Here is a 24,200-nt window from a genome sequence, read left to right on the forward strand (position 1 = left end):
AAGGAAGTCTCCTCATTTATAAAATCATAGACCCGGGTCGCGAGCAGAGTCTTCTCCTACGTTTTCAACTCTCTCTTAAACCACAAATTTGAGACCAGAGCAGCAATTTTCTGTATAGAGAAACCGAGGAAATGGCTGTAGGAAGAGAAGAGGCTGAGGTGCAGATAGTGAAGCCACGTACGGACAAGAGAGAGTACAGGCGAATTATCCTCAAAAACTCCTTGGAGGTCCTCTTGATCAGCGATCTTGATACCGATAAGGTAAACAACATAGAGAGAATCCTAAAATTGAGCGTTAATCTCAACGTTAGTTATCCTTTTTTCTGTCGTCGCGTCACTTGAGCTTGAAGTAATCGCATTCGCAGTAATGAAATGATTTAGAGAGATCCTTTTTCAGCGTTTCTCGCTTTTTCATTTTCTGTTCCCGTCTAAATTTTCTTATTCAAATTCGTGTAGTTAATTCACTATGTTTTATTTTCTATCTATTCCACTTTTTACTATTATTATTTTTTTTGCATTCAAATCCTTGTGTTCGTGAACAGCATCTTTTCATTCTTTCTCTTTTCGGGTTGAAATTTCGCGCTGGAATTGGTGCATTGATTTCAAGACATCTTTTTCATTTTCTTTTTCCTTATGCGATGTTCTTTTGGTTTCAGTGTGCCGCTTCAATGGATGTCAGTGTTGGCTCTTTCTCCGATCCCAGCGGTCTCGAAGGCTTAGCTCATTTTCTCGGTACTCCTGTTCTTCATTGTTTACAGACATTGTTATATATACATGTAGTAACCTAGTAGACGCATTTGAGCATAAAATAATTAGTTACGCACGTTTGTAGTTTCAGTTAGTATAACTTCAAATAAATATTGCATTAGGAACGTAGAACGTTTTATATCTATTTTCGATGAGCAGTAGGTAATTGGATTTCTGTGAATTGCTCTTTACATGGGCGTACTCCTTTGGTATCTTTGTAAATAATATTACTTCTCTTATATTTAAAAAAGAAATTGGATTTCTGTGAATTAAGTTCTACAAATTTGGACACGAGCATTTTGGTTGCCATTTCCAACTGGCAACTACTATGGCCGTTTTACTACTAGATCATTGGTGGAAGTTCTTCCTGTTCTACTTTTTGTACTGTTTTCTTAAGACGCGCAATTCATCTTTTTTTCTTTTTTTTTTTTTTATTATTAGTGTAACTTTCTTGGTAATATAGGATTGACATGCAATATGTGGAAGTCATGCAGGTATGAGACAGAAGAATGCCCGTATTTCCATGTTACTTCTTGACAGTTGCTTTTTATTTTCCTAATGCTTTGTGTGCAGAGCATATGCTATTTTATGCAAGTGAGAAATATCCGTTGGAAGATAGTTATTCAAAATATATCACAGAGGTACTACTTCTCATACCTTATAGATATATATGTGCATCACCTTCGATTCTATTCTCTTTTTCTTTCTTAAGTTGATGTTTTAGAAGTTGTTTAATTTGTAAGCTCATTTTGTTATTTTTTAACAAGTTAACAGAAAATGTAAAATATTATGTTTTTCTAGCATGAAGCCTTCCAGGCAATGTCTTTTTCTTTTAGAGAAAAATTGTGTTAACTCTTTAGGCTATCGGGGGTTTCTGAGAACATGACAGATGTGTATCCTCGCATCTTTCCTGGGCACCGAAAAGAAGTGGAATGGAGTGCTTGAAATATCAAAGTTTTATGAAGAGATTGTTAGATTCTTTTTCATCCAATTGAAAGGAGATCTGAAATGCCTGCTGTATTTGTCTGGGTCTTGGAGGTTCCTCTGTGATTCCTCTTATTAGTTTTCCCTTATATAACAAAAGAATAAGTTGCAGTGATATTGGTCTTACAGACTTATTCTACATAGATTAATCCTTTATCTGACTTCCTGGTGCATAGCATGGAGGCAGCACAAATGCTTTTACATCTTCTGAGAACACGAACTACTATTTTGATGTTAATACCGATTGTTTTGAAGAGGCTTTGGACAGGTAGATTTTGCTTTTGCATTTCTTGTTGATATTCTTTTTGCCTCTGATCTGGATTGTGAAACATGGGACATTTTCTTTTGCTTTCTGGATAGATTTGCACAGTTCTTTATCAAACCATTGATGGCAGCTGATGCCACCATGAGAGAAATTAAAGCTGTTGATTCTGGTGGGTGCTTTCATTCTGAATACACTTGTTAGTTTCAAGAAATTTTTTGAATAAACAGTTACTAATCTCTTTATTCTCCCCCCCTCCCTCTCTTCTAGAGAATCAGAAGAACTTATTGTCCGATGCTTGGCGAATGACCCAGGTTTATTTTGTTTTCTTGGGAATATTTTTTGGTGGTTTAATTCATGCTGGGGATGCTTGTATCAAATGCTGTGATCCCATGTTTATTGTTCTAGGAGATGGACTGTTTATTTCAAAACTGTTGATGTTTCTATGATGTTTAGAATATGAAGATGTGAAGCAAGGTCTCCATTTCTGCAATTCTTTTTGTTTGATAGGAACATTACAACTTAGTTTAACCCTTTATGACTCTTTTCATGCAGAATAATTTGTTGGAAACATTCTTACTGTAATAATATATTAGCCTCAAGAATGAAGTTTTCCCTCTTCTAATAATTAAAAGGTGTTTGCTAATATGTTTGCTTAATGTATAGTAGATACCTATCAGATATATTTCCTAATGCATGGAGCAGCATGTTGAATATTTTCTCCACTAAATGCTAGATCTCATACTACATAATTTGGCTTCGAAAACTTATTTACTCTTATGATGGTTGTTTTTTTGAATTTTCTGGCAAAACGTTCAAGTTTCCTGATGTCTTTCCTGAGAGTAGCATTTCTGTTCTATCTACTTTTAATGTTTTAGATGATCCACTAAGTTGTAGGATATATTTGACTGAAACTATCTGTTATCTTGTATACTTAAGTCTGATTTTGACTATGGGTTGTGAGCATCTCTTTTTCATAGCCCTTTCTTTACCTTTATCCTTATCATGATCCTTAAGTATTTGAAAATAGTCACAAGAGTAGGAAATCTATTAAGCATAGTGCTAATCCTCTCCAACATTTCTCAACTAAATTGCCCTGTTCTAGATCCCAACTTTTGGAATCATGACGTAAGTTTCTAACTGCCTTTGCTTTCTGTTATGTTAAAATGCAGTTACAAAAACACCTAAGTGCGGAAGATCATCCATATCATAAATTCAGCACAGGTCAGCATTGAATCTAATCTTTATATTTTCTATTTTCTTTGCTTTATATGCCTAAAACAAAGCTGCTCTTTTTTGGTGTTTATGAATGATCATGTTGTTGCATGTGTGCTTATGGTGCTAAAGCATGAGCCATGAGGTAAATTAAGGCTTCAAGTTGAACCCATTCCAAAGGAAAGCAGTATTTGTTACATAATAATAGAGCATGCATACAACTCATACAATCTAATGTTTGATTGTTTGACAATATAAAAGATCTTGCACTAGTTTGACAATGATTCCTTACAATATGGCCACCGGGAACTTATGAATTCCTTGCTCTTTTGCTTGTATTACAAATATGTGCTTTTCTGTCCTGTTATTTCAATCATTTTTTCGTAGTTATAGAAACTATAGGACAAAAGGGTGGAGCAAGAAAATTTTAGCTTTTGGTTTTCCTGTTTAGCTGTTATCAGACGAGCAGAAATTTATCTGCCAGAGTGTTCTATCGCCTCAAATTTTTGTGATATTTTGCTTATGTATTCTGGTTCTTTCCAATCTGCTGAAAATCAAGATACAATCACTATAAGTTGTTGATGTGTAGGAAATTGGGAAACTTTGGAGGTTCGGCCGAAAGAAAAAGGACTGAATACAAGAAATGAGCTTATTAAATTCTATGAAGAAAACTATTCTGCCAACCTCATGCATCTCGTTATATATGCAAAAGGCTGGTTACTAAGTTTCCTACCAACCAGAATTTTACTTTCTAGTAATTTTTAGAGGATCAACAAGTAAAGTTTTTCTTGTCACGGATGTTTTTCAGAAAGCCTTGATAGAATTCAGTGTATGGTGGAGAAGAAGTTCCAGGATATTCGGGACACTGGTAGAAGCCATTTCAGGTTTCCTGGTAAACCTTGCAGATCAGAACATTTACAGGTATACCATGGTGTTTATTCATATACTCATTCAAGTAACATGAAAATTTTATTGTATAAAGGTTTGCGTGAACAATAATTTTCATTTTCTTGTGCTACTTCTTTCAGATTCTTGTTAGATCTGTTCCAATAAAAGAAGGCCACAAATTAAGAATCATATGGCCGGTAACCCCTAGCATTAACCATTACAAGGAAGCACCATGCAGGTACCTTGGTCATCTCATTGGCCATGAAGGGGAAGGATCTTTGTTTTATGTCTTGAAAACTTTGGGTACGTTTTGTATCTTTTGCATTCTTAAAATAATTAATTTCCTAATGGGTTCCATGTGAAAACTAAAGTACTGTAAGTTTTAAAGCAATGCTGTTTTTCAGCTTAGTTGAGTGGCTTTTACAACAGCTGCTGTACGTTTAGGGCCTTCATTTGAGAGAATAGAATGATAATGTCTCTGTTTAGGTTCTTTGTTCCTTAAGAAAATTTCTTCTTAGTCATCATAAGTATTGGTATCATATTAAATCCTAATTATTTATAGCTTCATGATTGTGTGTGTGTGTGTGTTTTTTTTTCCCAAACACTTTATCTCGTGTCTTTTTTCCTTGAGACTCCGTGTTTCGTCCTTATGAATTTCTTTGGAAGTTGAAACTCATAGTTTGAGAGCAGGAGAGACAATTTCTGTTGATAGCTTTCAACCATCCTGATGCCAATCTGCAAAAGTTGGGGTTACGGTTTGATAATCTTGCTTGTTTCCAAAAAAAAACAAAGAAGAATGGTTTGATAATCTTGGTGCAGTTTTAATTAACTAAGTTTTCTGTTTGCTTTGTCCTTCCTGTAGTATATGTTTATCATCTTCCTAAAATTGTTTCTCAAGTGTTCAGAGAGAGTGTTTGTGCAGTGAGTTATATTCTGTTAACTTCATTACCAGTATCTGTTTTTGCCCCTTTTTTGGCGAATGATTGTGAAACTTCCATGTCAATTTTGCATACTAGTTTCTTGACTGTGTGAAAAATTTAGGAGGAGCTATATTAGCTTAAATTTGGATTTTGCATTTGTTTATTGGCTTAATGCATTTGTTGCTTTTTCAAACCTTAATGGGAGAAGTGTTGGTCTTAGAATGAGCATCATTTATCTAATTTCTAAAGGAAATCCTCTTGCAATTTTTTCTGTGGAATTTTTAATTGGATTTAGCTAGATCCAAGTTTCCTTTTCCTAAAAGGATGGTCTCACATGCAAAAGAAATTACTTTTTTTTTGGAAAAGGAAAATTGTAGTTAAGATATTTTTAGAAAGATAGCATGGTTATGATAGGTAGTTAAGTTCTTAGAGAAGGATTAGAGATTGCATTGCTTGGAAGGGAAAGGTAGCAAACTCAGAAACTCTAAATTCAGGACTCAAAGACAGGAAGCCATCATGTGTGATTTGGTTAAGAGTCGAGCTCTTACAGTAAGGAAACAATTGTTCAAGTGGAATACAAATAGAATGCCATGGTGGCCTTCTTACTGGTGAATTAGATAACGAAACATAATTTCTGAGGAAGATTTCATTGAATGAGCTCTTTTTACAAGAAAGAAGTTTATGCCTGTAGGTATGAAATTTTTTTATTGGTTACTTATTCCAAATATTTTTGCAGGGTGGGCCACAGGATTATCTGCAGGTGAAGGGGATTGGTCCTTGGAGTTTTCTTTCTTTAAAGTTGTGGTTGATCTTACGGATGCTGGTCACGGTTAGTTTTTTTCTGTACCACATTTTTTCTTTTTTTTTTTTTGGTTTGGGGTGGTGGTGGTGGGGGTGGGGGTGGGGGGGGGGGGGGTGGGCAGTGGTTCATAAGTGCTTAGGACTTCTACTCTCTGTGATCTCATTCTGACACAAATTTGAAAGCTTTTTGTATCCTAATATGTGCTTAGTAGATAGATTAATACTGTTTTTCCTCTTTGATTGGGTTACAGAGCACATGCAAGATATTGTAGGATTACTATTTAAATACATTCAGCTGTTACAGCAGTCTGGAGTTTGCCAATGGATATTTGACGAGGTATGCATATGCATAAGATGCCTAACTTACTCTTTCATTAAGTTATCAAAAAATTGGGGCAAATGTTTCTCTCATTGCTTGCATAGCTGCAATCATAAGCTCCTTTTGAGCTTCGATATTAGGTTGTCTACTTTATAGGTTCCTTAAAAGAAAAGAGTAAACCTTGGGAAAACAGATTGAAATTCTGCTTTGTCTTTGATCATTCTCCTGCAAATTTTTAAGGCTTGTCCTTCTTACAAATTCGTTTGAATACCATTAACTACCCTCCACCCAGTTAGTTCTTTTTGTTCCCAATATACATTTTCTTTTCAAGAAACATTGACTGAATTTCACAAGTTGGAAATAGTTATTCACTCACAGCTTTTACTTTTTAAGAATGTGGATTTGAATGAATTGTTATTTCTTTTTCAACTTTTTGTGAGGAAAAGCAAGGATTACAATTTGAAGATAATGTCAATCAGCATTGTGAACAACATAACTCCTAATTGAATAAAAACAATTGCAGAACATTGTTGGCCTGATCACACTTCTGAATTTTTTATTCATCAAATAAAATTTTCCTAATTTTTTATTCATTAAACTTAAAAAATTCAGTTTTTGTAGTAAATATGTCAGTGAAATATTATGGCCATACTCTGGAATTTTACTAAAATATTGATTAATCAGTGTTTAAAATTTGCTAATTAATTTCTTGATGATCATTATTTTTTAGGTCTTACAAGAGATACATGGGCAAAAATTATTTAATCATTTATTTACTGCCATAGCACATGTTTCATAATGATTTGAGGATGATATTTTGGATGTCTATTGATGATTTCAAAAACCTTTCCCATGTTTCAATTTGTACTATTATTACTCAGATTCATAGTCTGAAGTTCTTGTTTAATTTTTCTTTGAAGATTCTAATGCATAGTGATTTTCTTATTGAAGCTTTCAGCTGTTTGTGAGACGGTATTTCATTACCAGGACAAAATCCGGCCCATTGATTATGTGGTTGATGTTGCATTAAACATGAAGGTAGTTCCAACTCCCTTTGTAAAGACCAAGTTTAGACAATGAAAATATTATGATTTAAAAACAATAAAGAAGTTGTTTCCAGTGTTTTATAGCTATGTTCTATTTTACATAAGATGTTACATATTTAAATATATCCATATGTATAAAATTTATACTCATACTTATACATGTTATGTACATACATATATTAGTACGCATGCATATGTCTCTATATATGCATATATTTTATGAGCAAAATCATACACACAGATATATGAATATAGTACTTGCATGCGTTTATAGTACACATATGTGTATAGAAAATGAAATTACAAAATTTTTCATGTACCAAAGCAGCCTTGATATTTTTTTCTCAGATATACCCCCCAAAAGATTGGCTAGTGGGATCATCATTGCCTTCTAATTTCAATCCAGATGTCATAAAAATGGTGCTACACGAGCTTTCTCCTGATAATGTTCGGTAGGTGGAAGTGCTCCTAAACTGCTTATTTTCTCAGTGTTCATCTAAGTTAGACTTTACTTTTGTACATATTGATGCCCCTGTATGGAGTACATATGCTTTAGAAAGTCTATTAATTTCAAATATTTAGTCAATCTGATTTCTGGAAATTCTTTTGTTAAACCTTATGCTGTTTTAGAAGAAACTTTTTATGGAAGAATGGCCCTTCTAGATTCTTAGACCATGACTTTGTAGATGCCTTACAACAACTTGAAGTAGTTCATTGCGTTTGTTTAATCTTTAATTGAGAAAAATGACACTAATAAGGCATCAAGGGGCTGCCCACCTGGTACAGAAGGAATGATTTAGGCCTCTGATTAACCTTTTGAGGTCTGATTTTATGCTAATTCTTTCTTTGTGAATGTAATGGAAATGTATTTTCAGATTTTGTGTAATATCTTCACTGAGAATTTTTTTTTTTCTTTGGGGGGGGGGGGGGGGAGGAGAGGGGGTGTGGTTGGTGTTGATTAATTAATTTTGTAAGTCCTTAATATACCGTGTGCTTCATTATATGATGATTAAGATTTGAACTTACCAAAACTATGACATGTTTTCGCAGGCCAGGTTCTTCCTTTGACTTGGCTTTCTTTAACCTTAACTAACTATGTTTCAGCATGATTTTGTATCAGTTCAATTAAAATCATGGTACAATATTTCTCGGATAACTTTGACTATTTAAAAGTATCTGAAGTGGGGTTATGTATTCAAGTTCAAGTCTGGACCATCATGGTTCAGTTATAGTGATTTTGCTTCTAAGCTTCCAATTTACAGAATCTTTTGGGAATCAAAGAAATTTGAAGGACATACTGACAGGGTTGAACCATGGTACAACACTTCCTACTCTATAGAGAAAATTACCAGCCCTTTGATTCAGGTTTGTCTTTGGAAGTTATTTGAAATACAACGTACAACATTAATGATTAAACATTCTAGTGGAGTTTCAAACATTATCTTCACTAGGTTTTTTGAACCAGATTAACTAGAAATGAAATTATTCTTTTCTCTTTTTACCGGAATAAATTGCTATGAAAAGATGCTGATAATTCTTCACTATTTTCAGGAGTGGATGCTAAGTAGTCCAAATGAAAATTTGCACCTGCCAACACCAAATATCTTCATTCCTACTGATTTGGCACTTAAGGCTACACAGGACAAGGTTTGATGTACTTTTGCAATAGAATTATAGATTCTTCTTTCTGCTCTATAATGTAACTGTTCTAAAGATATGTACATTTGAAGCAGGTCAAATTTCCAGTTTTGTTGAGAAATTCTCCCTCCTCAAAGTTGTGGTACAAGCCCGATACAATGTTTTCCACTCCCAAGGCATATGTTAAGATTGAATTCAATTGTCCTCATGCCAGCATCTCTCCTGAAACTGAAGTTCTTACTCATATATTTGCACGGTTGTTGATGGATTACTTGAATGAATATGGTAAGACATTCAGTGATGTTGGATACGTTTATGGAAATGAAGGACTTCAGTGATGGTTGTTTACTGTGTATTTTTCCTTTTTTAGCTGAGCAGATTGGTACATGAGACCAATATGACCAATCTTGTTTTGTTTTTGTTGACTCTTAGTTGAGTAGTGAACATGATTATCTTCTTACATCACTTTTTTATAATGTGATCACTGTCTTTTTCCCTTTTTTCTTTCTTTCTATTACAATTTGGTGACACTCCCTCGGTGCCTTTTGTCTATTTTTCTTTCTAGTTCCCCATTTTTTATTTTCTCTCCCAGCTGTGTGGGCGGGGCAGGGGTCAGGTGCAGCTTGGTTTAGCAATTAATGCCTTCAGCATAGAACTCTTCTAGTCAGTTAATCCTGTGAAAAAAAATCTATTTTCTTGAACCCAGGACTTATTTTTGTCTCATATGTTTCAGCTTATTATGCTCAGGTTGCTGGTCTATATTACAGCATTCATCAGTCAGATAATGGTTTTCAGGTTCTTATTTCTTACCAACTTCTTTTTCCAATTATGATGGTAGTTTGCTGTTATGCATGATAGTGCTGTCTATAAAAACAGCAGATACTGGAATTTTGTTACTTAACTGTAGCTCTTTGTTGGCCTCTCTTGCTACATCCTTCTGCATGAATTGATGTGTATGTCCATATGCAAATGCTGCAAGCTACATTTCACCACTTATTTGTTCTGTTTCTAGGTTACTGTCCTCGGTTATAATCACAAGTTGAGGATCTTACTGGAAACTGTTGTTGAAAAAATTGCTAAGTTTGAAGTGAGACCTGATAGATTCTCTGTGATCAAGGTAATGGCAACTTTCTACCAAAAAATATCAATTGTGTATTTCCATAGCTGTTATATTTCTTTTTGAAAAAGCATCTCTTTATCCACTTAATCATTGTGGAGTTAGTGCTAGATCATGTTTTGCTGTGAGAATTTGTTGCTCTGGAAGCCATACAGGCTCTGTGATGCTGAGTTCTCAAGTAGTCACATTGTTCATCATTGAGAAGAAACTTTCAAGGTGGACAAATCACTTCCATTCCTTGTCTCTGTAACCTAGTTCATATAGGAACATGTACCTTGTCACTTGTCTCCCTCATATGCAAGCTCCAATGTTAGTGTATTTCTGATGTGAATGAGTGAGAGATTTTTCAGCTGAGAGAGAAATGCTTAAATCAGTATATCTTCTTTTTTGTTTGGTGTTTGATAGCTTTTTTAGCCTATAACTAAAGCAATGAAATCAAGTTATTTCCTATTGAGTAAAGCTGAATTATTTGACATAAGATTTGATCCTGGTTCCGATCCAGGGTCTTATAGATTATTTTCCCATTTTGGTATAAGACTTCAAGGTTCTAAGTTCAGATTTTTGGAGTCTCATCCTCTCCTGTTATTATTCACTCATATATTGTCCATAATTTGGAATTTATGCAAAGTCCATATATTAATCTTCGGTCTGTGTATCTGTTTCCATATATCTTCATGTGCTAAGTTTTTATGGCAATCTGTGGTTTATTGTCCCTTGTATTATCCTATCTTTTTTAATTCTTTAATTTCTCTTTCCCTGCTTCCATTCTCATCTCATGTTCTTTCCCTTTTCCCTCTTTTTTTAGTCATTCTGTTCTGTGTCTAGTAGGGTCCCAGCTTTATAATCTCGTTATGGGTCTATTAACATAGAAATCGGAGACAAGAGGAAAAGAATACCTCCTGAAGCTTCTTCTTAACTTATGCTCTATTTTGAATAAATTGTATAGGCTCGATACAGGAAACCTAAATACTTCCAAGAGCTTAAAGTAAACAAGAAGTCATGAAACATTTCTCTGCATAATCAGAATTCAAATCCGTGCCCTGATCTTATACATGAGAATACAACTACTCATAAAGGAATAGTAACCTTCTTGGTTTGAAGTAACTGAATTTCCACACATAGAGAAACTGAAATCATTCTACTAGAACTTATCTAAGTTCCATTTTCTCAAGAGTCTATTACGTACTAAATAAATTACAACCATGGATTCTTGCAGTTCTGAACTGAAAGATGGCAGCGTCTATTGTTATACACCATGTGTCCAGTCATATTCATGTTTCCGTCTCTTATACACCATGTGTCCATCCACGTGTCCAGATACACCTTCCAGAAACAAAATCATGATTCCTGCAATCGTAAACTGAAGAATAATAACTTCCACTATTTCAAGAGCTTACTCCTAATGAGTAGTAACTTCTCTGTCCTTTTCCAGCCATGTGCCCCTCTATTTTACATCATCCATACACCACCCAGTAAACTGATTTAAAACTGAAGAAACTTGTTGTCTTGTGACACAATCCGCATCAATCTGGTTCAAGGATTATTGTTCTAGATCAATTTCGAACAAAACCACCTTGTTTTCTCATCATGTTGCACATTGTTTTATTTATTCCCACCTTTATAATTATTGTTTCTCCATTTAACTTCAAATTTACGGTTATATAAATATATGAATGGCAATTCAAGGTCCAGCTCCAAACCCATTTGGAGGCAGAAGTGCTACCTTGTACTACTTGGTTGTATTCTTATGTAGAGGTCTTCTTCTTTATAGGTTAAGCAACAAATTTGATAGGAATTTTCATCAGTTACCTCGAGATCAATGTTTTCTTGATCCTTTTCTTCTTCAAACCTTCTTTCAGGAGATGGTGATGAAGGAATATCAAAATTTTAATTTTCAACAACCCTATCAGCAAGCTATGTACTATTGCTCATTAATTCTACTGGATCAAACATGGTCGTGGATGGAAGAACTTGAAGTTCTTCCTAATCTTGGAGCTGAAGATCTTGCAAAATTTGCCCCTATGATGCTTTCAAGGGCCTTCTTAGAGTGTTATGTAGCAGGTATTTAGCTTCCTCCTTCTCTCACTCTCTCTCTCTCTCTCTATATATTGTTGGATATAACATTTTCTGCTCGCGTTATTATCTTCCCCTTGCAGGTAATATTGAGCGCAATGAAGCAGAGTCAATGATTGAGCATGTTGAAGATGTTTTCTTCAAGGGTCCAAACCCCATATGCCGACCATTATTTTCATCACAACATTTGACAAATAGAGTTGTTAAGCTCCGGAAGGGCATGAGTTACAGCTATTCTAAGAGAGGCCTAAATCCAAATGATGAGAACTCTGCTATAGTTCACTATATTCAGGTAATCTCACTCAGGAAAAAAGGAAGGTGTATCTCTCCGTTATGGCTTTTGTTTCATCATTCTCTTCCTGTCTTGCTGATTTTGACTTAATGGGAAACGGTCAATCTATCATTTTCCATATTATCATTTGAGTAAAAGTGGAGAGTAGCAAGCTCCATTTGGTACATGGAAATATTTTTTTTAATGTTTGATGATAATTGAAAGTGAAATTAACATGTAGGAAATAAAAGAAAAACTATGACACGAGTTTAGAAATAATAAAAAATTAGTAATCTTTTTTAGAAACATTTTTTATTATTTGTAGAACCAGTATATGCATACATGGTATATAATATAATTCTATAGAAATGTATATAAAAATGAAAATTGGAAAATCTGTTCATGTACCAAGTGGAGACATGTTCTCTGGTTTACTCTGGAGAAATTACTTCTATTCATGAGAAGTTTAGTTTATAACTTCATCAAACAGATAGTATTATTTGATGCATATACTTTCTAACGACATGGTGCTTCTGACACGATGTTTTGTTATGATATGCAGGTTCATCGAGATGATTTCATTTTGAATGTGAAACTTCAGCTTTTTGCTTTAGTTGCAAAGCAACCTGCATTCCACCAGCTCAGATCGGTAGAGCAACTTGGTTACATTACCGTGCTGATGCAGAGGTCACTAGAAAAATTTTATCCCTTCGTTTTGGTAACTACTTGAAGTATGCTTTTCCTAATCTTTTCCCTCAATTATAGGTACGATTCTGGCATCCGTGGCGTGCAATTCATTATCCAGTCAACAGTGAAGGTGCACATTCCTTGTTGCTGTATTTTCTGCTGCCTTTTTGTCTTCATACTATTGTGGATTTCAATAAGTTCCTTGACATAGTGAGTACTATTTGCTTCTTAACAGGGTCCCCAACACATTGATTCGAGGGTCGAGGCATTGCTCAAAATGTTTGAGACTAAACTTTATGAAATGACTGCTGACGAATTCAAGGTAAGAAATAATTTCTATTCTCGAATATTTCTTTCTCTGCAATTTTAATGGTTGTTATTATGAATTTCCAGTAGAAGTTTCTGATATCTAGAGAATGACCAACTCTCGCTATGCCATCTATTTTAAGCAGAAATGTGAAACATTCTGTTCGATACCGCATAAAGTTAAGCAATTATATATACTGAAGTTTATCAAAAGATAACAGAATTAGGATGGGGTGCTTCGATTCTTCCCAATTCCTGATGCATTTTGATGCCAATATTCAACAATCTGTTCAATTATTTATCTGTTTTCATGCATTAATTGTTTTCTAAGTCATGAGGATTCTGAATAGGCTTACATTTATAAACTAATCCCTGTTTTAGATGTAATTATAACTGCAAAACCTGTTCCACAGAGCAATGTAAATGCCTTGATTGATATGAAGCTTGAAAAGCACAAGAACCTGAGAGAAGAATGCGGATTCTACTGGAGAGAGATTGCTGATGGGACCCTCAAGTTTGATAGAAGAGAGGCTGAGGTATGACTGCTCTTTATTTTCTTGCAAGTGAGAAAGATTGTCAGATATCCACTAACCCCACTTCTCTCTCTCTCTCTCTTTTTTACAAAGTAGAGGGATGATAGGGAAGTGAACATGGCAGTCTTTCAATTGGGCTATTATGAATTCTTAGACAGTATTGGTTCAGTGCTCAACTTGGTGCAGTGCCACTGATCGATATTATGATTGGGAGGTTTTTAATTTGATATAGTTCCAAGTGTGTGCTATACCTTTAAAAACCTGTAACTGAAAATGAAGCTTGAAATGCCTATTGTTATTATGAATCCTGTTTTTTGTGCACCAAATGAAGAATAGTTACATTGTTTTTGTTCAAATTCTGTTGTATAATGCTAGCAAAGTATGGTGGTAAATATTTCCAAATTATTTGAGCAAATTTAAATGGTTTGGATTGTAGATAATGAGTTTCAATGTCAAGCTATTTTTGACTCTGAAAATGGCTTTGGTATAGGTCTCTGTGTTAAGACAACTCACCCAGCAAGAATTGATTGATTTCTTCAACGATCATATAAAAGTCGGTGCACCTCAGAAGAAGAAGCTGAGTGTACTAGTGTATGGGAGTCAACATCTTTCTGAGCTCACATTGGATGAAAACAAACAAACTCAACCACCGACGGTTCAGATAGATGACATTTACAGTTTTAGAAGATCTCTACCTCTTTATGGTTCATTTAGGGGGTGTTTTCATACAAAGTTGTAGGGATTGAATCTTAGTTGTATCCGTTCACAGAAGATTTGAACACGATGCTCCTCCATCCAAGTTTCTGGAGCTTCCGGACTGCATAGTTAAGGATGAACAACCGAGAATTACAGGAAGCTTCCACAATTTAGACTTAATAGTGGCCAAATTCTGTCAAAAATCTAGGTGATCATGAAGGAAAAACCTGGTCTGATATTGCTCGACTGGATAGTCAGGTATTCCTTTATATTTTTTATATATCCGCATTGCTATAGCACCCGTTTCTTATTTTATAGTTACTTTTGCCTTTGTCTTGTGAATTAATGAGATCGAAGAAGATTCTGCTTGAGGGTTTGTTGATTTCTATAAGAACTATGATGTAATTTTAAAAGTTCTCAAAGGTTGGTTCGGGCTAGGTATGGCCTCATGTGAGATTCTCAATGGGTCAGGCCTAGCCTAGTGAGTGGGGTGACCTGGACTGAGTCAAGGAGCCCAACAAAGTTCATTTGTCCCGGTCTGCAACCTGTTTGGGCTGAATAAAATAAAATGATAAATTAAATATCAAATTTATATTAACAATATCTTTTAGAATAATATTAAGCTCAATAAACTTCTAAACATATTTAAATATTTTCAAAATATTAGCATTTTAAAAAATTTAAAAATAATGGTGAGGCCCATGGATTGATTATTTCTTTAAAAAAATTTGTCGTCCATAATTTATTGCTCATTTATTTTTTATGATGAGTCAGAACACATCTAATCTGGTAGGCCCATCCTGTTGTCCGATCTAATCTCCCTCTTGGACTAGATCCAATATGAAATAAACCCTGCTAGGCCGAGTAAAAGTTTTGGCTCTTCACCCGTTTTGACATTTCTCGACAGTAAAATTAATTAAAAACAGGTTTACATGTGAATTTATGTAGTCAATTGAATGATCATTTTAAAAATTTATGGTATGTAACAAGCTAAAGCAATGTTTGGAACTAATCAACAAATTATATTGAATTTACTTGAAAATTCACACCTTATTTTTTTAAAAAAATTAATTATCGAGAAGAAATTAAAAGGGTAAAAAAAATTTTTATCGAAGATTGTAAAAGATTTCTGGAATAAAATTATTCATAATGAATTTTAATTTTAGCAATTTTAATAAAATTAGAGAATATTATTTCATATTCACTTAATTTTTTAAAAAAAATTTCAATTTTAACAAACTTTTCTTTCAATGAATTTCTATATAAATTTTACAAATTAGAGAAGATTATTGATTTGTTTCAAGCATAGCCTAATATGCTTTAAATAGATGTCAGTATTTTTATAAAGATACGCTAGGTTAAAAAATCAATTGAGTTGCATTGAGTTTAATTTCATAAAGAAAATATAAAAGCTATGGAGAAGCTTTTCACAAAAAGTATAGTTGATCGCATATCATGTAATCACAATAACTGCATTTTTATTTCGCATAAACTCTTTGGTAAGAGTCTTAATTCAAGAGTAAACAAGTCACCGAAGATATAGTACTTAAAAAAAAAAAAGGTCATTCATTACTTGACGCGTGCGTTGAATGAAAATTATTTGCCAAGGCAAATCTTTTCATCTACTATTTGGAGTAATTATGCTGGTGAAAGGCAAGATGACTATCAGTTATTATACCTATTAATTGCACCAAAAGTTCTCCTACATGGGATAATGAGAATCAAAACTATACAAAACTGACCTGCCTTTACTTTGAGTAAAAAACTTCCAAATTTCTCAGGCTATCTGTAAAAAATAAAAACAATATCCATTTATCCCAAGCTATATGTCAGAAAAAATAACCGCGACTAACGATTGTAAGTAACTTTAGACTCACGAGTAGTGCAGTGCTGTCATGGTTCGAAGGTACAATGTCTCCATTAATTTCCACTTTATGTTAGGTAGAAAATAATCATAGTCATTAAGATTAAAACAGTAATTTATTAATACATGTTGGCATTTCTTTCGTGCACATATACTTCTCTTCACCTAAAGTAGGCGGATGAAGTTAAGGTCTGAGTTCTAATCTCCACAATTATCCAAAGAGTTCTAGCTCACTTGAAATTAAATGAAACTAATATGCAAAGAATATGATGTTGTAGCTGTATGACTTCAAATTTGTCAATTAGACCGTACACTAGTAGTATTTTACTATATAACATTCTCTGTATTTTGAAATAAAATTAAAATGTAAGAATTTATTTATGATTAATTTTATTAGAAAATGATTAAAATTTTACATAAAATAACAAAAACTGAACTCATATAAAACTGAAACAATACATATTTCAATCAATTTTAATAAATTTTAAAATATATGGTTTCAGATCTACATGAATTCTCACATTTTATTTTTTAATTATCTTAATATAATTTATATATTTTTTGAAAAACTAAAGTGTATGTAATAAGCTTTAGATAAATTGTAAATTGTATGTATAGGTACCGTGTAAATATACGGGTCCTGCCTCCCTCCTGTGCCAGACCTCTTGATTTCCTCCAACTTCAACAACCTGCAGAGAACCATTGGTGTTATCTCTTTCTGTCATAAGACTCAAGAGCAGGCTTATTATTTTCAACATCGCAGCTTGACCATTTACTAAAAACAGCTTCGAAGACGGTGTTTTTTCCTGGACTCTCCATTGCTACAATGCAGCATATGTGAATGAATGCTCATAACAACTTTGTGCCGTTTAAAAACATACGTTACGAGCTGCAATTTAATGTAAAATTGTTTCATATTTTATATTGCTGGATAGGAGTTTCCCATAACTATGCAGTCATATTAGATGTAATCCTGGATAGGATTTTCCCATAAATAAAGAACCCAACAAACTGTCTACGTATATGTACATGTAGATGTATTCGTAAATGATATGTATATCTATATTTGTATGTATTTTTACGCTCGCAAAACGATAACTTGTTTTACACATCTCTACCGTCAGTTTGTAGTTCCAGTCATTTTAAGTGTCATGCAATCAAGGAACGGTCTTAATGATTCAATCATCGTAAAAATTGTCAATGCTGGTGCTACGAGAAGGGCATTGAGCCAATAGTCACGTGAAAAGTTTAGAGAGGAAGAGAGGATACATTCTGAGAGCTTTGCTTGTGTCAGGGCTGTCGCCGAGCACTTGGCGGATCTTCATTTCAGAGGAACCACTGTAAGAAAGCAACTTCAAAATGGCTTCAGCACGGCGAAGCATTTGAGCCGAACCACCTCCGTGCTTCTTCTTTAGTTCCTCGAGAGCCTTGGCACAACTTTTCTCAACATTGCCGACACATCGGCTTCGCGCGTTCGAGCTGCTCGACAAGCACGAAACCTCTGTTGTGTCGGATCTAGAGGATGCCTTATTCAATGGTTTTTTGGCGGCTTTTTCACCGTCATCGGAGAGACAGAGCTTGGAACGACTCCTCCGCACCACCTGCAGAAGAATCCCGGAATGTAAAATGAAATTTAACTTCCAAATCCGATGATTCTAACTTTTGAAGATTTGAACTGCAACTTATTTGGCGAGTAGAGACAACAATATCAACGTAGTACTGTATTTATTAGCAGATAAATTTGAGTTTGAACGTCGAAAAGAACTCCCAAATGTAGAGCATGGACGCATAAACTGAGAGGAAAACATTGAAACCAACATATAAGGACTTACAGACAATGTTAAAAAAATGTCGCCAAACAGACTGATAGTGGAAGTTCGAGGTCATAGTTGAAGAAAGAGTAGAAGTAACATTTTGAACTCGAATTCAAATTAAAAGTTAAAATTACGAACACAACGATTTAGAGAACAAATTCAGAGCAAACGAAGAGTCCAGAACCTTACATCCTCATAGAGCAATATTCGATATGCTATAACTCGAAGACACTCCAATAGAGGGAAAAAAGAAAAAACAGCACCTAACGGTGAGTTTCTCAATTCAAGCAAACGAACGCAACTTAGAGTAACAGAATATGAAGTCGTAGACCTCTGCTAGTAATTCAGAAGAGACAAGGAAACTTCTCAAGCAAATTGATGGAGAATCAAACGGATATAACAATTCAAATTTAGAAGTCAGAATCCAAAACAGAGAGATAACACGAAGACAACCTTGAGGTTCATCTCATGGCAGCGAGCAGCAACCGTGATTATCCTCAGCTGGTGATCGAGGATCTCTCGAGATGCATCAAGAGCCGAAACAGACGGCTTTGATTCAGCGGATGCCAAGCTCATGCTCTGATCATCGCTGCTATTGCTTCCTGTTTCCTCTCCCACCAGTTCTGCATCAAACCGCGATCTACAGAGAACAGTGAATTAAAAAGAAAAATCGAAAAAATGACTGAAATGCGAAATCAAATGCGATTGAGATTGTTTACTCTGGAGGAGAGGGAGTTGTTGGTCTGTTGGAGAGAAGGAGAAGAGCTGAAGCAACAGTACGTTCGAGGGGAGATGGAAATGGAGCCATTTCTGTAAGGGGAAGAAATGTTTCGTTCTGTAAATGGCGGGTGTATTTTAAATTTTTTGAAATTTTAGTTTTCTCTGCTCTTTCTATAACGGTTTTACTTCTCCGGCTTCTGAGCTTTGGTTTCCCGGAGGAGGTCTAACATGACAGGAGGATCTCAATTCCCTTGCCAGCTGGCAATTGTTAACGCTAGATATTAACATTTCTGATACACCGGATGGCAACAGCATTGGACTGTTCTTTTCAAAACGTCACAGCCATTCCTCTTTAAAAGTTTCGTCTTCAGAATTTAGTTCATGTAAGCATCAACGAATAGTCATCTCAGTCTCAATTTTGTTTTGTTTTACACTTTTAATTATAATTTTTATTATCTTAAATACTAACGTGTTGTGTATGTGTTCATTTAATTATTGGATTCATCGACTGGGTATTTAATTTATTAATTTTTTATAAAATTCGCGGAATTTTAATACTCATAAACTTAAAATATGCATTAAATATTATAAACACTAATTTTTATTAATTCTTACTGTTGAATAACTTAACAAAATTCATATATTAATTAATTAGATGATATACACATGTCAACTATAATATAAAATAAATAATTTTTAATTTAAAAATAAATAGAATTAGATCCAAATTTTTATTTTTTATAAAATAATAAATATATTAATTATTTAATTAAATAATAATTTTGTAAATTTATGTATTTAAATTTCTTGCAAAAAAAATACGTGGTACCATGAGTAAGAGTATTGGTGTGCATTTAATTATATTAATTTTTTATATATTAATTTTCAATAAATTAAAAATTAAATATGAAGTAATTTTCACACTTATATAATACCAAAGAAGTAAAACAATATATAAATAAAAAAATATTTATAGGTGTGGTTATGAGATTTATAGATCCCATCCCACTTGATATATATACACACACACACACATAAAAAAATGTATTTGTATAATAATAATAAAAATAATCAAAATATACAAAATAAAATTATGATATTGACTACCCTTTACAATAAATTTATAACCAAACACACACATATATATATATATTTTTTAGTATATAAAATGTTTGGAGTATTTATTTAATCCATTATTATTTTGTTTGATTTGGCCTCTAAGAGATTATGATTCTTCCCCACCCTACATACATAATACACAGGCAATCAACTTCCAATATTCTTAGAGGATTGAAAGATCTTGTAGGGTTTGTCTTCTGTCTCCTCCTCCATCACCATTTCCAAGAAGAACACAAATTATCAACCTTCCCCCAAATTGTATTTGTGCCCAAGAGAAAGAAAAAGAAAAAGAATCCCATGACAGTCATAAATTTTTATTAGATTAATTAATCAATTAATTTAACATACAAAAATATCATTTTTTTAATAAAAAACCCCAATAAAATGCATATTAGATAAATAGATGAAAAAAAAATCATTGTATTTTTATTTTATTAAAAAAAAAAACTAAAAATTGCAACACGAGATAGATAAAATTAAGTTATTTATATGAATACGAAAATTATTATTATATTAATTATCAATTGACTGATATTATTATCGAGTTTGCAGTAAAAAGTAATAGATTGTAGTTATAATTATAATAAAAAATATTTATTTATATAATAGTGTAGAAAATACATAAAATAGACTTAGATTTTAATCAAAATCGGCCAACATGTTCATTTTAAGCCAATAAGATCTGGAAATGAAAACGTACATGAATCCATAACGAAAAAAAATTTCGCGTAATATGGTAGATATTCCAAATCAACACGTGCCCTTTCAACCTTTTTTTTTTTCTACTGATGGGATAATAAGAAAAATAAAATCTACGTGTGATTTGGGATCATAACCGCTTTTTATATCATTAACTTTTACTATTTCTTATTTTGTCCATCATAAGATAAAAAATTATAAATATGATATCTGCACATACTGTAAACTCATACTTAAACTCAATGCATTATAACTGTTTAACTATAATTTATCATTTTTAAATGAAACCAATAAACTGATTGTAATAATTTACCATAGGTGAATAAGGGAGAGAGAGTGAGTGAGAGAGAGCAAAGAGATGGGATTGACGGAGGAGATTTGGGGGAGGGAGTTTCAACGAATAGGATATGAGTTGAGTGGGGTGTAAAAAGGGAATTCAAGGTAAAAAAAAAGAAAAAAAATAGAGAAAGAGGAGAAGGAGAGTGGCCGAGGGAGATACAGGGGAGAAGTGAAGGAGATGACGAGGGAGAGTGAAATCGCAGGGAGAATTTGAAAGACTGGAGGAGTTGAGTGAGTTGTGGCTGAGGGAGAGGAAATGGAGGCAAGATGTAAAGAAATTTAGGGTTTCTGACTCAATATGGTAAAGCAAGATCAATTCTATATATATTTCCTCTTTTCTTAGAATCGGTTGAATGAGGTGATCTGGAGTGATGGAGGAGAGGTGCAGATGAAGTTATTAATTCAAGTGTGGATATAGTGGTCTCTATTGTGAGGAGGATTAGTGTGGTTAGAGTATAAGCGGTTGGGTGAGAGTATAGGATGAACAGAAGTTGTGTAGGCTAGGGTAATGTCATAGAATCCAAGTAGAAGAGGCGAATTGAGTGTTTTAGAGCGAGGAAGGGTCGTGGCGTATTCAATGTGCGTGTGTGGCCATTATAGGCCGAGTGTGATAGTGTGAACGAGCGGTTTAATGTGGCGTCTAGTATGTGTGTGTGTGGCAGATACTGGCCGAGGATTGTAGGGATTAAGTAGGTGAATTTATGTGATTTGGTGTGTGTGTGGCTCTAGAAGAGTCGTGATGCGGTCGGTGTATATGTGTGGCCATTATAGGGCAAGTGTGATAGTGTGAGTGAGCGTTCCAGTGTGGCATCTGGTGTGTGCGTGTGTGACAGAGACTAGCTGAGCATGGTAGGGATTGAGTAGGTGAGCTTATGTGATCTAGTGGGTGTGTAAGTGTGTGTGGCCTCTATAGCTGTGGTTGCAGGTTGGGTGATGGATATGTGGAAGGCCTTCACTAGCTGAGAGTTATGTGGAAAGAAGCCATATCGTACGGTACTTCGTGTGTAAGGGCGGTCTGTACAGGCCGTTGGTTGTAGTTGAGATAAAGGTGGATTAAGTGTATGTGTGCCTATCTAGGTCGGGCGTAGCCGGCGTTGATGTGGACTAGGGTGTTGGTATGTGTGGTCTTTACAAGCCATTATCCCAGGTTGGACATGGATAATTGGTTGGTTGGATATGTGTGTGTGGCCTTTCTAGGCCAGGCATTGCCGATGTTGGTTTGAGATAGGGTGTGTATGTGTGATTTTTATAGGTCGTTGCCCCAGGGTTATTAAGGGATAATTAACTGAGTGATGTGTGTAGGTGGCCATTCTAAGTTAGAAGAGTGGGAATGTGTGCGTGTGTGGTCGGTAAAGACTGATTGGTTCCGATACTGAGGTTGAGTAATGGACATAGGCGAACTGTAAATGTCTGTGTAGGCCTTCAGGATCGTAGCTACAAGCGTGGGGTGTCGAAGTATTTCAGTGTTAGTAGGACTAAGCAGTAGCTGCAATTGAGTGGATATAGGGAATGAAGTTCTGAGGAAATGGCCATCTTAGGGTAGAGATGAGAGAGTAGATAGGTGGAAGTGAGGGTCTAAGTGAGGAGTGTTGGGGTGGGAAGTTTCTTAGTTTCTATACTGTTAGTCTTAATTTCTACATTTTTTTATTGGGCCTATTGATGCTCATTACTGTTGTTTTCAGATGTACTAGATTTAAAGTCGAAATCAGAATGCATAGGGATGGAGCCCCACACTTAAGGAAGGGACGAACGCTAGTATAAGATGCTCGTTTGATATACATGAGTGCACACATTTTATCAACATTGAGATTATAGTTGTTGTAACATTGAACTATACGAATTAACCATGTACTCTTCAAATATTTAATTGAAAAAGGTGATTGTTACTTTTGTAGAATGTAATGATATAAATTTGTTGCATGATGGAGGATCTTCTTGAATTGGAATGATAGATGGTGGTAATACCCCATCTTTAGGACACAGTTTACATTGATAGTCTGTTATGCACACTGAATCATACATTAAGCTCATTTATTGATAAAAAATCACAGAATAATTTAATATTAATGAAATAATAATTAAAATAATTTAGTTTTTAATAAAAGTTTGGCCACATGGATCGCCAGGAGGTGCAGTGAAAAGGAGGGTGTTTCGAATACCGATCCGGAGTAAAAATCTCTCAATATTTTCTTCCATTACAATAAATTAAAGTTTACTAACTAATAACAGTGTGTTTTATAAAAATTAGAAGTACCTAAACTAATTTCAAGTCACCAATAGAGTCAGAACCAGTTAGTGTATAATTGTCATATCTTTGTTGTTTATTTTCTCCTATACTGCCTAAAATGCTTAATATTACATCATGTGCTTTAATTTATTGATTTTAATTGTTTTCTCGCTTATTAGTTTATTTACTCGTTTTGTCCATATTTGTTGATTGGTTTGCAATAAATGCCTTGATCATGTCTCCCTTAATTGTTAATCTATTAATTTATACTAGTGGTGTAATTGTCGCTATATTATTATGTAAATATGGAATGAGTTGGTTGTATATGATTGGTGGCTGTTGAATAATTTGAATATGTATGCTAAAAGGCTTATTGGGTATCCTGGGTATGAGTGTACGGACTCAGTTTATAGGAAAAATCCTACCGGTATCTCAGTCGAACAAGACTAAGAAGTTCAATACCAAAAGAAGTTGAGAAGTATAAGTTCACCCTCATACCGGATGAAGTATTGAGGCGGTGGTATGTTTGACGCCAATTACCGAACAACGAGATAAATTGATAAATTGAATATTGGGTCCACGCGTTGTGGAATCCATATAGACCCCTAGAGAAACGGGTAAGTGGGTAAGAAGATAAATTTATTATTATTGTTCATTTAAATGTGTAATAAGTGTTATCCTGGTTATTGTCTTCATAGGTCAGTTTTAAAAACTCATAAGAGTAAATATATAAATAACGTTTTTATGTTAAATGAATTTATTTAAAAAGGGATTAATGGCTTCATTGGTTATTTTATGATTTTTACTAACTTTTAATTTTTCATATCGGTGTTAAGCGTGATATTTTTACTGGGTTAGTATAGTTCATATTCCTTAATTAACTATTTTAAATCAAGAAAATTAAGATTCAGATCCT

The 24,200-nt window shown here is 34.2% G+C and overlaps 2 protein-coding genes and 1 long non-coding RNA gene across 3 annotated transcripts; 2 read left to right on the plus strand and 1 right to left on the minus strand.

Moving 5' to 3' along the window:
• Positions 1-4: 4 nt before the first annotated feature.
• On the plus strand, positions 5-14,873 carry LOC110811224 (Insulinase (Peptidase family M16) family protein). Its single transcript, XM_088208890.1, has 26 exons — positions 5-260; positions 656-731; positions 1,320-1,387; positions 1,907-1,998; positions 2,091-2,164; positions 2,263-2,306; positions 3,165-3,216; positions 3,797-3,923; positions 4,020-4,128; positions 4,236-4,398; positions 5,752-5,844; positions 6,068-6,153; positions 7,087-7,173; positions 7,530-7,633; positions 8,444-8,546; positions 8,733-8,828; positions 8,915-9,104; positions 9,553-9,614; positions 9,832-9,936; positions 11,796-11,997; positions 12,093-12,301; positions 12,843-12,967; positions 13,046-13,097; positions 13,203-13,289; positions 13,687-13,809; positions 14,297-14,873. Exons 1-26 carry the CDS (start codon positions 132-134, stop codon positions 14,543-14,545), a joined length of 2,907 nt encoding a protein of 968 aa, XP_088065016.1. The 5' UTR covers positions 5-131; the 3' UTR covers positions 14,546-14,873.
• Positions 14,874-15,988: 1,115 nt separating this feature from the next.
• LOC110811225 (uncharacterized) lies at positions 15,989-19,301 on the minus strand. Its single transcript, XM_022037646.2, has 5 exons — positions 18,900-19,301; positions 18,634-18,820; positions 17,636-17,967; positions 16,989-17,055; positions 15,989-16,288 (listed from the first exon to the last, which is right to left on the minus strand). Exons 1-5 carry the CDS (start codon positions 18,986-18,988, stop codon positions 16,280-16,282), a joined length of 684 nt encoding a protein of 227 aa, XP_021893338.2. The 5' UTR covers positions 18,989-19,301; the 3' UTR covers positions 15,989-16,279.
• Positions 19,302-20,559: 1,258 nt separating this feature from the next.
• Positions 20,560-23,003, plus strand: LOC148252829 (uncharacterized). Its single transcript, XR_015814136.1, has 2 exons — positions 20,560-21,358; positions 22,740-23,003. It is a non-coding gene; the product is annotated as an uncharacterized LOC148252829 (long non-coding RNA).
• The last annotated feature ends 1,197 nt before the right edge of the window (positions 23,004-24,200 follow it).

Source organism: Carica papaya, chromosome 8 (assembly GCF_054855325.1).
Source record: "Carica papaya isolate Zhongbai chromosome 8, ASM5485532v1, whole genome shotgun sequence".
Taxonomy (NCBI): Eukaryota; Viridiplantae; Streptophyta; class Magnoliopsida; order Brassicales; family Caricaceae; genus Carica; species Carica papaya.